This window comes from Vicugna pacos, chromosome X (assembly GCF_048564905.1).
Source record: "Vicugna pacos chromosome X, VicPac4, whole genome shotgun sequence".
In the NCBI taxonomy this organism is placed as follows: Eukaryota; Metazoa; Chordata; class Mammalia; order Artiodactyla; family Camelidae; genus Vicugna; species Vicugna pacos.
Window position 1 is genome coordinate 90,633,722 of NC_133023.1, and position 12,408 is coordinate 90,646,129.

The 12,408-nt window shown below is 52.9% G+C and overlaps 1 protein-coding gene across 2 annotated transcripts in view; it reads right to left on the reverse strand.

The window, feature by feature from the left end:
• ELF4 (E74 like ETS transcription factor 4) overlaps positions 1–12,408 on the reverse strand; it is a 38,671-nt gene that overhangs the window by 4,888 nt on the left and 21,375 nt on the right. For both annotated transcript variants that reach the window (XM_072955997.1, XM_072955996.1), the window contains exons 2-8: positions 8,687–8,966; positions 5,194–5,365; positions 4,684–4,776; positions 2,993–3,184; positions 2,068–2,151; positions 1,798–1,990; positions 747–1,124 (exon numbers count right to left, since the gene is read on the reverse strand). In XM_072955997.1, the coding sequence (XP_072812098.1) occupies positions 747–1,124; positions 1,798–1,990; positions 2,068–2,151; positions 2,993–3,184; positions 4,684–4,776; positions 5,194–5,365; positions 8,687–8,758 (1,184 nt within the window). In that variant the 5' untranslated portion in view covers positions 8,759–8,966. The remainder of the gene's footprint in view (positions 1–746; positions 1,125–1,797; positions 1,991–2,067; positions 2,152–2,992; positions 3,185–4,683; positions 4,777–5,193; positions 5,366–8,686; positions 8,967–12,408) is intronic.

Genomic DNA, 12,408 nt, shown 5'->3' on the forward strand with positions numbered 1-12,408 from the left:
GGGGTTATTCTAAATGGCTGGCATGCGGGATTTCACTCAATCTTCCAATCAGCCCATTAACAATCTGACTTTACTGGGTGACGAAACAGGCACAGAGAGGTTAGGTAACTTGCCCTAGACCACACAGCTAGTACCAGGGACACATCTAGGCTTTCTGACTCCACAACTCATGTTGGTCACTGCTCCGCTTTCCTGACCTCCCTCCTCAGAAGAGCATTCCAGTGACCCACCCTGAGTACTGACGGGCACATACATATAACCCAGACAAAGCCCAAACGTTTCAGGGAGAATTGGAGACAACTTAGTGTGGACAAGAAGCGAGAGCTTTCCCAATGGGCTTGGAGGGCCTGAGGAAGGCAGAACGGGCTTTCCTGTAACATTCTCTGTTGCCTCTTTTCTGAAGTAGAGGAGGGAGGCTTGGGAGGATGGGCCCGGAGGTGGAGGTGGCTGGTGGCTGCTTGGGGAGCAGTCTAGGGTAACAAGAACAGCCTCAGTTGGCAACAGAAGAAAGCTCTTTCAAGGTCAAGTGCTTTTCTTTCAAGTGCTGGCTTGGCTGTTACTTTGGTGTGTGACCTCAGGCAAGTCGCTTTTCCTCTTTTAACCAACAAGTGTGTCCCCCTGCCTTCCCAGGAATGCTGTGAGGATGGCAGGAGACCGGAGACACAGCAGGGCTTTGCAAGAAGTTGAAAACTGTCCCCCAACATCAGGTACTCTGGGAAGATTCAGAACAACTGTGGAGCCCTTACCTCACAGCTTTGGTGAGTTGGGCCTGGCTCTCTGGTGGAGAGACAAGCACGGCAGAGGTAGTTGGGGGCTCCTCGTCTAGAGATAGTCCCAATTCCAGACTCGCAGATGGCTGGAGACCAACGTGCTGAACCTTTGGCTTCTCCCAGGAAGAGCCACCCTTGCCCTGCGGCGCAGCTTTGGATGAGACCCTGGAGCTGGCTCTCCGGGTGGTGCCAGTGGAGGAGGTGGAGGGAATGGAGGCCGGAGGGGACGAGGCGGTGACTTCGCTTTTCTCATCCTCATCTTCAATCACCACCAGGTCCTTGGGCATCTCCTTAAACTGGTACACCAGCCTCTGCCCTTCCACTTTGGCCAGGATGCCTCTTTGGTAGTAATATCTGCAGGACGTGGGGTGGAGAGTGGGGAGTCAGCCCAGGACACACCACCCTCCAGGGCAGGGCATGCAGGGGGCCGCCGAGGCTGGCCAGGGAGCCAGACAGGAGACCATGGGCAAAGGAAGGGTAGGGCCAACTCTTAGACTTGGAAGACTTTTGATGACTCAAAGGGTCCACAAAAAGGGATTTCAAATACCAACCCCCATCCTGCTTTGGGGTAGAGGATGGGGGGCGGGGGAGTGAAGGATGAGAGAGGTGATGATGGGGGGTTCGGCAGCCCCCCAGCCTGAGAGACCAACAGGGGGTAAGTCAGACCTGTCTTCCTGGGTCCCTGACTTGCAGAATGTGAAGGAAGCCCTTCCTGGGGATGGGAGGCCCTAAAATTCTCTTTCCATTCTGAAATGAGAAAAGGCTAGGACCGAAATGCCAGGGGAAGGGGACTGTTCCTCCCTAGTAGGACCTGGGAAATGGGCTGGAGAGCCAGCAGATGGGAGAGTGCCAGGACTTCCCTCCTCAGAAGAGCATCTCAGTGACCTGTCCCAGAGGACCATAACCCAGACAAAGCCCAATCTTTTCTGGGAAAACTGGAGGCCCCTTAGGGACAGGGACTCCTTGGAGAGAAGGAAGAGCATGGCGACTCCACAGGGCAGGGACCCTGTGGTGTGGCTGCTCCTACCTTAGTGCCCGCCCCATCGTCTCGTAGTTCATGTCAGGTTTGTTCTTCTGCTTCCCCCACAGCTTGGACACCGCTTTGGAATCCACCAGCTTGAAGATGCCTTTCTCTCGCTGGGTCCACTTGATGTACTTGGGGCAGGTGTTCCTGTCTTGCAGAAGGGCGAGGAGGAACTCCCACAGGTAGATGGTGCTGCCTGCAGAGTGGCAGGAGGTGAGGGGGATGCCCAGGGCCTCCGGCTCCCTTCCCTCCTAACCTGCCTCCCAGCCATACCTTTGCCGTCCTTTGATTTCTTCCGGATGGGGATGCTGGGGTCAGTGACAGGTGAGGTACTGCGGTTGCCCTTGGTCTTCCGGACTGTGAGGGGAAGGTGAGAGCAGGATGAGGCTGAGCCCTGGGTAAGTGCTGCAGGGCAGGCTCCCCAGGGGGAGGGCCTGAGACCTCACCAAGTTGGGTGCAACAAGGCAGACAAGGAAGAGTCAGGTTGCTGGGGCTGGAGCCCCAGGATCGCTCCCCATAGGCACAGCCTTCAGGCACCCATGCCTGCCCAACAGCCCGCCCTCCTTTCCATTCCCCAAAGGTAGAGGAGAACACTGCTATGATGTGGGGCAATGGAGCGCTTGCCAGTCAGCCACCTTAAGAAGAACAGAATCCACCCTGTCTAATTTTTGAAGCAAAACGGCAGCCTAAAGGCGTGACTCTTGTGTAGATCAGTGTGGCACTGGGCTTGGGTGGCTACACTTACGCAGCACAATTGGCCAGCCATTGCCTGAGTAAATCAATAACACTGGGGCTTGGGAAAGCCCAAAGTCCTTTCCCATATATGGTCTCGGCTCTGCAAGCTCTGAGGAGGAAAATAAGCACATGGTACAAAGCAGAGGTGCCCTGAGGGCCAGGGACTGGCCAGGGGGTCAAGCCTGGTGTCCGAAAACCCAGCGCAGGATTCAACCCACTGGGCTCCTGGGCATTTCTGGAAGACATTACACATCTGCTGGGCAGGCCGGAGTGGCCTGGGAAATGGCAGGCACTGGGCAGGCCAACTGATGGAGCCAGGTTTTCCCAAAGGAAGGACTTTCTGTCCATCCCTGCCCCACCAAACAACTGAACTCTTCATGTGTCTGTGAGCCTCACCCCCACCTTTATGATCTTCCTGAGCACTTCCTTCCACCCACCCCCTTGAAGAAACTCTCTCTCTTACTTCTCTTCTTTGATTTTCCAGTCTTCTTGCCACTTTCTTCTCTAGGGACCTTCTCCTCCAGACAATGCTCTTCCTGGTCACCAGTGTCACCAGCCCTGTTCAGGGCATCAGGCTCAGAGACAGGAAACAGGTAGTTGGGCAGAGTGATGGCTGGAGCCGGATCTGGGTCTGGAAGCATTTCGGAGGTGCTGACTGCAAGGAGAGAGGCCTGAGGTGTCTGGGGCCTGGCGCACGGTGGGGGCCTGGTCTCCCAGTGCCAGAGAGAATGATGGGCTCCTGAGGAGAGCAAGGCGCCATTCCCCACAGCCTCAGACACAGGATACACCTGAAAACGCCCCATGTGTCCCACACCATGAGGAGAGGAAACATCTGCAGAGCTGTGGGCACGGGCTGGCTCCAATCACGGCAGCCACACGTAGAGCCCACTGCTGCTAGTGGGGAAGTTCCAGGCGACACTCAGGGAAGAGGGCCACCTTGATTTAGTCATTCACTCATTTTACAGGTGGGAAGGGCCTTAGACATCATTTGGCCCAATTCTTCTGCTTTACTTGTGAAGAAACTGAGACCCAGAGATGGCAGGGCACATGCCCAAGGTCACACAGCCAGTTGGTGCCAGGTACACATAGGCACTCAGTGAACAGCTGTTGAATCCTGAATATTAGTGACAGAGATGGGATTAGGGATGCCAGGATTCTGCACTTGTGGCTTCAGGGCTTTCTTTCCCCCACTGTATCCTAGCGCTGCACCCCCTTGGAAAGGGGCAGTTGGGGCCAGGAGTCCTCCTGTGGAGCCACGGCAAACGCCTGAGGGGGTGCAGGGGGGAGGAGCTTGCTTCGGGGGCATAGGAGGAGGTAGGGGCCAACCTCCAAGACCAGGGAAGGGATGAGGAGGCGCCAAGCCTGGTACATTTCTCAATAAGCCACACCCTGCACAGTCTTCCTAGGAGCTCAGCAAGGGAGCAGAGGGGCCTGAAAGGTTACCCTGGCCAATATTATTTACCCTTAAAAGGAAAGGAAATTCTAGTGGGGGATGGTAGAGCGCCTGCTTAGCATGCATGAGGTCCTGGGTTCAATCCCCAGTACCTCCATTAAGATAAATAAAGAAACAAACCTAATTACCTCCCCCAAAAGTTAAAAAAAAACCTTTAAAAAAGGAAGGAAATTAAATGAAGTAAGCCAGTCCCCCGCAAACATGTACTGTATAATCCTACTTATCTGAGGTCCCTAGAGGAGTAAAGTCATTGCAACAGAAAGTAGAATGGTGGCTGCCAGGGGCTGAGAGGAGGGGGAATGGGGGGTTAGTGTTTAATGGGGCAGAGTTTCAGTTTTGCAAGTTGTAAAGAGTCCTGGAGATGGAGAGTGGTGATGGGTGCACAACATAACAAATGTACTTAACACCACAGAACTGTACACTGAAAAACGGTTAAGGTGGTCAATTTTGTGTTACATGTATTTTACTGCAATTTAAAAATTGGAAAAAAAGTCACCCTGGCTATCTTTTCCTTGTCTCCAGTGCCCTCCTCCCCTCGCCCATTCCAGCCACAGCTCAAGAGCACATTTACATGTACACCTGGATAGGTATAGGTACGTAAACCTGTGCACATGTGTCCCTGAGAATCCAGTATACCAATGTGATGTTTAAAAATGAGATTTTGTGTTGCCTAGAGTTAAGGAACTGGGGTTCAAACTTACAGATCTGCTTCTCATCCAGGATGTCGTTGGGAGACTCGACATTGAGCAAGACTTCAGTGGTTGACATGGTTTGCGAGTTTGCTTCATTGTCATCTGATGCCAGGTTCCATGGCGGGGAGAAAAGAAAAGTTCCCTCAGGGCATAGGGCAGCGGGTGCAGCTACATCCAGGGCCAGCCCAGAGAACAGTGCTAAGGAGCCCTGGGACAGCCTGGAAGGGACCAGCGCACCTCCCACCCTGATTCTCGACTTTTTCTCTTTGCCCACGCCAGCTAGTCTCCCTTCCTCCTTGCCCCACTCCATCTTGGAAGAGCACGCATCCATCTAGAGGGTTTCCTTCTCTGTGGAGTGGTACTACCTTCTGCTTATCCTAATCACCCCATCTAATTTCCCACCATTGGTGGCCTTGCCCTTGGCTTTGTGGAGTCACTAGAAGCCATTGTGGGCAACTCTTCCCTGAAGACAGAACCCCTTTCTCCTCCACACCTTCTCTGCCCAGGAAGGAAACAGACCTGCCAGCAAAAAACTGCCCTCCAGGATCTGATCCTGCGTCATACACAAGGTCCCGTCCGTTATGATGCCATTGTGAACGTCATCCAGCTCCAGGCCCGAGTACAGATGCAGTAATTCGGGGTATGGCACCTGCTCCACGATCACAGCTGGGAACACCGAGGGGTCTTCCAGCTGTGGAGAAGACAGATACTTGTTTCAATCCCACCCGCTTCCACCAGGAAGCCCTCCCCAACACAATCTGGCCCTTCTTGCAATTCCTAATTCTTGGATCCCTCAAAGGCTGTCCTTTGCATGGCACAACATTGCTCTGGGTCCAGCCTCACTAGGAGATGCTTTGAGCGGGTTCTTGATTAATAGAGATGAGTTAGCTCTGTACCACCTGCACTCAACCAAGGGCAGACAGTTTTAACTGGTTGGAGTTATGAGTTAATCCATGGCCAGGGTTAGTGCTCAGACCATGAGAAGGGCTGGGCTCATTCTGAGGCCAGTGGGAAAGGATACGTCAACAGCAAGGGTGAGGGACTCAGCCCACACTCAGGGTTGGGTACCAGGGTTAGGGGCTCAGATTATGAACAGCTTAGGACTCAGTCTGTGGCAATGAAGACAGAAGAGCAGAGGCAGTAGAGAGGTAGAAAGTTAAGGGCCTAGTGCCTGCCTGGATGGGGGAGAGGGTTCCAATTTCTGGCTTGATTCAGTGGGTGTGGTGGGACACTGTTCTTGCTAAGGGGGACGCCAAGAGGAGGAGGAGCAGACTTTTGGAGAAGGATAAGGGAGACAGTGTCTGGATATGGTGAATTTGAGTTAGCTTTGAGATATTTAAAACATAGATACCTATCAGGGAGTCAAAAATATGTGTCCAAGAGCTTATCCCTTGGAGTGGATAAAATTATCAGGATGAGAATTTGACCTCCAGAGGACATAGTTGTTCTAAAACCAAACAAAGCTAAAATTTAAAAGAAATGAGTGTGATTTTTTGCAACTGTTTTTGAAAAAATTTTGCATAGAAGGAAACATACAAGAATGTTCATAATAATTACATTTTGGTTGTGGGGCTTTGGGTGATTTTTTTCCCTTTCTACTTCTCTATATTTTCCAAATATTCTTTCATGGGCCTGTTAATTCTTTCTTCATGAGAAAACAATGAGAATGCTCAGTTCTACCTAATGTTCCTGAAGAGTCTAGAAGAATAAAATTCGATTAAACTGCCTTTGGGTTTGGCTACTGGGCAGTCACCAAGGCCGGGGCAGTTCCGGGGGAGTACTAGTGTCCCAAGACCCATTACAACAGATCTCAGAGAGGATGGACCGAGGCAGGTAGGCAGGCGGGTGTCATGAGTAAGGCCACAGAGTCTAGAGCCAACTGTCCAATACTGTAACCATGAGCACTGGTGACTGTTTAAATGTAAATGGAGGGGGAGGGTACACCTCAGTGGTAGAGTGCTCACCTAGCATCCATGAGGTCCTGGGTTCAATTCCCAGTACTTCCACTAAAAATTTTTTTAATGTAAATGTAAATTTTTTCAAAATTAAAAATTCAGCTCTTCAGTTGCACTAGCCATAGTTCAAGTGCTCCATAGCCACGTGGCCCCCATACTGGACAGCGCACATAAAGAACACTTGAAGCATCTCGGAAAATTCTATTGGACTGCACTGGTATAGAGCCAGACCACCTGGGTTTGAAACCAAGCGTTGCTATTTACTAGCAGTGTGACCTTGGACAAGTTATCTAACCTTTCTGTGCATCAGTTTCCTCATTTATACAATTGGAGTGATCATATCATTGACCCCACAGGGTTGTTTAAATGGATCAATGCACATAAAGCACTTAGCACAGGGCCTGGCATAGAGTGGGGTCTCATTGCATGTTTTAGTATCAGGGGCTTCTAGAGACTGGGAATGTTTTATTTCTTAATCTGGGTGGCAAGTTCATGGGTGTTCATTTTATAGTCATTCTTTTAAAAATTATATAAAGTGTATGCACTGTTTTGTATTTATGATGCATTTTGCAACAAAAATTGTTTCCTAAAAAGAGTGAGAAAAGAGGTGAGAAAGTAAACACAGAGGGTGGAGGCCATGCTGTGGAGAAGAAAAGAGCTAAGAAGGTGGTCATATTGAAGGCGGTGGGCAGAAGGGAGCAAAGGTTTTCTCTTAGGGTTGGGGAGAAATGAAGATGTTCTAGGTTGAGGGAACAGTTCTAGGAGGTCTGAAAGATACAAGAGAGAGAGGAAGTGATGGATGGTTTGAGGTCTGGAAGATGGCAAGGGAGAAGAGAGTAAGCACTGGGGTAGGAGTTACCCTTGGAAGGAAGAGCGATGCTTCTTTCTTCAAGGCTGGCGGGAAGGAAATAAGAACAGGTGATGTTACTGCTAGGGGGAGAAGGGAGGGGAACCGAGGGTGCCCTTGGCCTGAGATTCTCTGTGAATTGGAGGAGAGGCTCTCTGTTGAGGGTGGGGGAGGGGCAGGTGTGGGGTTGGGAGGTATGAACAGCTTTTATGAAGAGCAGCCTTTATATAGAACAGAAATAATTGCTGAGTGGACTAGAAACAAGTAAAAAATTACCAGTAGCTTTGAGAACCCAGGTAAGGTTTGATTTTTTTCCTCCCTTTCACAAGGTGCTGGATAAAACTGAGCCACTTTAGGTAAGAACTAGCTGGACAGAAAGTATCATTTGCTCCAAGCCCACTAGGGGGCAGCCTTTGGCAGGCCACTGGAGATGGGACAAAGTTTCCCATCCTCACAGGGATTTGGGATAGACAGCATCAGAGTAAGTCTGGGGTGTCCTTAGAGATAATCCACCTGGATCTCCTCTTGGTGAAGATGGGGAGATGGCAGCCAGATGGACAGGGGACATTACTTGCCCAAGTGACACTGTAGCCCAGGGCTCTGGACTCTGAATCTTCCATTCCTTCTACCGTACCTGGCTGCCTCTTCTTCTCCAGTTTGTGGAAGGAGGGTAGTGTAGGGTAGGCACAAATGTGCCAGGACACCATCCAATAGGTACATCCAAGTACCTCAGCGCAGGACAAGATATGGAGAAGTGAGGACCTGAGTGCCAGAACTCTGTCCTATTGTCCAATTTCCTCCCATCAGAAGATCCTATTTCCAGTTTATCCTGAATCTTCAGATCATGGCCAAAAACATGGTTATGGAAGGGCCCATCAAATTAGCCTGTGCATTCAGCCCCCGCTGCTGCCTGACTGTGAGCTCAGTGGGTGTACTGAGCAGCCACTCGGCTGGCTCGGGGCCTACACATGCCCTCTAATCGCACATGGGCAAAACCAGCTCCCTAAATGACTGCCCAGTGACTACAGACTGGCCGCAGGAAACTAGCTGGTGCACAATCTGGCTGGCAAGCAGGCCGAGTGGCCTGAACATAGTAGGCGCTTGATCGATATTTGCTGACTGGCTAGTGGGCCAGCTGACTGTCTGCCTGCCTGTCTGTGTCTATCTGATTGTCCGTGCTGGTGGACCAGGCTGTCCTCTGGGGCCATACCTGGTGGATGTCATCCATCCCGTTGCTTGCAAACTCAAAGATCAGGTCACTGGGCTGCAGGGTAACAGCCATGCTGTCTTCTCAGAGAGCTGACTGCGGGATCCGCAGGGCCCTCTGGAGCTGCAGGGTTTCCCTGATGAACGATGCTGTTCAGGTACCCTGGAGCCTAGAGCCCACACCCCGAGCCACAGTAAAATGGGGGATGTAGAGAGCTGGAGTAGGAGGTGGCCTAAGCCAGGTTCAAGGCTGCATGCTGGGCTGGGCTAAGCACAGGAGCAACCTAGGGAGAAGGGAGAGATGAGTAAGTCACCTTCCTTGAGCTCTGTTCCCAGGACAGATAGCCAGAAGAGGGACTGGCCAAAAGGAGAGGACAATGGGAGCAGAAGGGGGAGGGAGAAGAAAAGAGGCAGGTAAAGAAAGGAGGAGGAGCAGGAAGTTAACTGCCTCCAGTGGGCAGTGGCTGAGCCTCAGTGCCAGTCTGGGTTTCCGGCATCTGCACCTGAGTGCCCTGAACATACGCAGCCTCCCTCCCTTCTCCGCACTCCTCTGGAGAAGGAGAGAGATAGAGGGACTTTGGGTTCCCTCCACCCTGAAGATTAATCCCCAGAGGAAGGCCACAGGGGAAACCAGGGCATCCCGTCTGGCCTCATGGATGGAGCAGCAGGATGAAGAATCCTACAATTCCCTTGGCTGGGGGAAGAATCTGTGTGAGGGGGTTGATGTGGGGACATCTAGGTGTCCAGGATGCTCTTCCAGACTTTATCTGGCTCAGTTTCCTTGGGAGTCGGGGCCACTTAGTTCTGAAGGGCAGAGACTAGAGAGGAAGAAATGGCTCACTGCGGGAGTGGTCGAAGCCAATGACAGCCTGACCCTGCTGGCGGGGATGGGACTCTCAGACTCAGCCACGCCTCCAGAGAGCCTGGAGACAGAGGGACAGGCGGGCCACAGGCCCTGTGCTCTCGTCACCACCCAGCCACCACTGCCGCCCACTGGAGGACGATGGCCCCTGTGCCGTGTGTGGTTTGTGCTCTTGGTTCAGCTTTGCTTTCAGTTTCAGGACTGAACTGTCACCCTGGGAACTTGCGAGGAGAGCCCCAGCTGGGGGAGGGGCTCATGGAACCTTCCCCATCCTCCAGGGCCAGCTCTGGGCCCCCCTTTTCCAGGAAATCTGTCTGCTGCAGCCCACACGTCGTGGTCTCTCCTCTCCTTGAGGCCTCTGGGGCTCACATGGCACCCGAGTCTCCAATTGTTTCCCGTGCTTGCTGCCCTTCTCGCGTTGTCTGTGCTGCACCCGGCCTGCCTCCCAAAGCCCTAGCTCCCTGCCCACGTCCCTTCTACCAGCCCGCTCAGTATCTCCACCCCAACACGGAGGCTTCTTCTCCTCCAGGTACCATGGGTTTGGCTCTGAGAGTTCTGCTTGGCGTGCTATCCGTGTGTGTAGGGGTGCTGGGTGCGCCTGGAGAGCTGGCTCCATGCACCATAGGAGGAGCCACACACTTGACCCCTACATCCTCGACACTCCTTGGGCAGTGCTGGGATGGCAAAACCTTCTCCCAGCCCAGAAAGAAATGAGGAACTTCAGAGAGGGACAAAGGGGAGGAGAGGGAGGGGGACCATGGGTGACCTCCCTGATGACCGCTCTCCCCCACAGGAGACACCCAGGCCTCTCCCACTTCCTTTCCGTTAGCCCACAGGGCTGGCTCCACCCTCTCCCCACCCCCACCCTCACCCCTACACCTTTCCACCCACCCCCAACCAAAAACTTTGAGAAGTCGCTCAACTCAACCTGGCAGGTCTAAGTTTCCCTTTGGGTGAATGAGAGGCTGAGCCCTGCTAGGTCGGACAGGAGGCAGTGAAAAAACCACAGCCCGGGCCTGGCCTGCGTTCCACCACCCCTACTCTGCCCCACCCCCACCCGACCCAACACGTGACCTGGTCCCCTGTGGCCTCCCAGGGAAGCCTCCCAGGGCCATTTATGCTTGGAAGGTCTGTCTCCCCCAGACAAAGCGCCCCAAGGCCCGCATTCCGCAGTTCCTGCCCTCCCAGCCCCTGGCTGTCTGCCCCCAGGAAGCATTCTCGTACTAATCAAATGAAAGGCGATCACTTTCACCTAATCCCACTTTGTCTAAACATGAAACTCCTGTGTCTGCCCCTCTCCCCTCCAAGGTCATTCCGCCATGGCCCTTCCCTCCAGGTTTGCTCATCTCTTTGGCTTCTCTTCACAGATCAGTATGTCACGTTTGCAGCCAGTGCTCTCTGCCTGGGGAACTTCTGTGCACCCCCTTCACCTCCCCTATTAGACTGTGCTTCACTGAGGGTAGTGAAGACTGTGGAGGACATTGATGAAACTTTAGCACCCACCTTGCACCATGCTTGGCATGTGACAGACACTCAATTTGTGTCTGTGGAACAAATGCATGAATGAATGAATGGTCGGTCCTGGCCAGTCAGTAACAGTGAGGTGTGTTTTCTGGCCAGTAAGTATACCCATGTGTACAGTGGGTGTGGGGTGAGTGTCACGTGCCCTAGCTTACAGGAGAGAGAAGTGCGTGTGCTCTGTGTGCTCCATCTGTGTATTTTTGCCTTGTAATTGACAACGGGGAGTGGGAGTTCGGGAGGCAGTTCGCTGTGGGTATGCAAACACATGGTAGATACACATATGTTCAGGGTGTGTCCTTGTGTCCCAAGTGTGGGGACATGTGCGTGAGAGTGTCTGTGTGTCAAAGGGCTGCCCTGGTCAGGCCAGCAGAGCCACAAGCTCAGTCGTCAGTTCCTCCTCCTCCAGGCCTGCCTTCGTGAGAGTGAGGATGACAAACCCGAGCTCACGCCAACTGCAAGAGGCTGTGGTAAAATGTACTGGGGTGGGGCCCCGGGTTCTGCTGGTGACAGGGCTGCCCTGCTGCCCAGCCCACCACCCCAAACATTCAAACTCCTAATTCTTCCCAGGAAGAGGATGGCAGCAGCAGGATAGGTATCTGGCCCATGGTCCTTGGGATGAGCACCCCTCAGCCCAAGGTCCACTCTGAAGGCAGCCCTGTGCTGTATCAGATGGAACCCTTGGCCATCATAGCAAAGAGGAGAGGTTTGAAATAAAAGAGACAAATCCAATTGCCTTCTTTAGGTGTCAGCATGTCTAGGTGTATAAATTCAGGACCTGGTTGGTGCAGGTTCCACTGGCTCCAGATTCAGAGTATTGTGAGGCTGCACCCAGCACCCAGGGCTGAGCCTGGTTTCTCATTCTGCCCGAGATCGAGTCTGAAGCTAAGAAGAGGTGTGTGTTTTGGCTGTCCTACTCTCTTGGCCAAAGCAAAGTAAACTCTCCCCTCCCCTCCCCTCCATGGAACCTTCCAGTCCAGAAAGTTTCACCCTTCCCCCTTCAGATGTTTGAGGATTTGAAAGTGAGAGGTGGGGAGAGACTCATTTGCATGCTCAGTCACTCTCCCCCAAGTCCCTCAAAATAACCTCCCTCTCCCAGGAACCTGAAACCAAAGAAGCCACCAGCACCGAAGGCCCGCCCTGCTGGAGGCCAGAGGCCCGCACCAGGGGCTCCCCTCCCTGGCTTTCTTACAGATGCCCTGGGACACATATTCAGCAGCCTAGAGCCCTAGACATTGCCTTAAGGGTGAGTAGGGAGCCAGGGGAGGTCCACACAGACACTTGGCTCAAGGAATCAGGCACCTGGGAACCATGGTAACCGGTGTTGTATTCCCTCCACCCCGCCC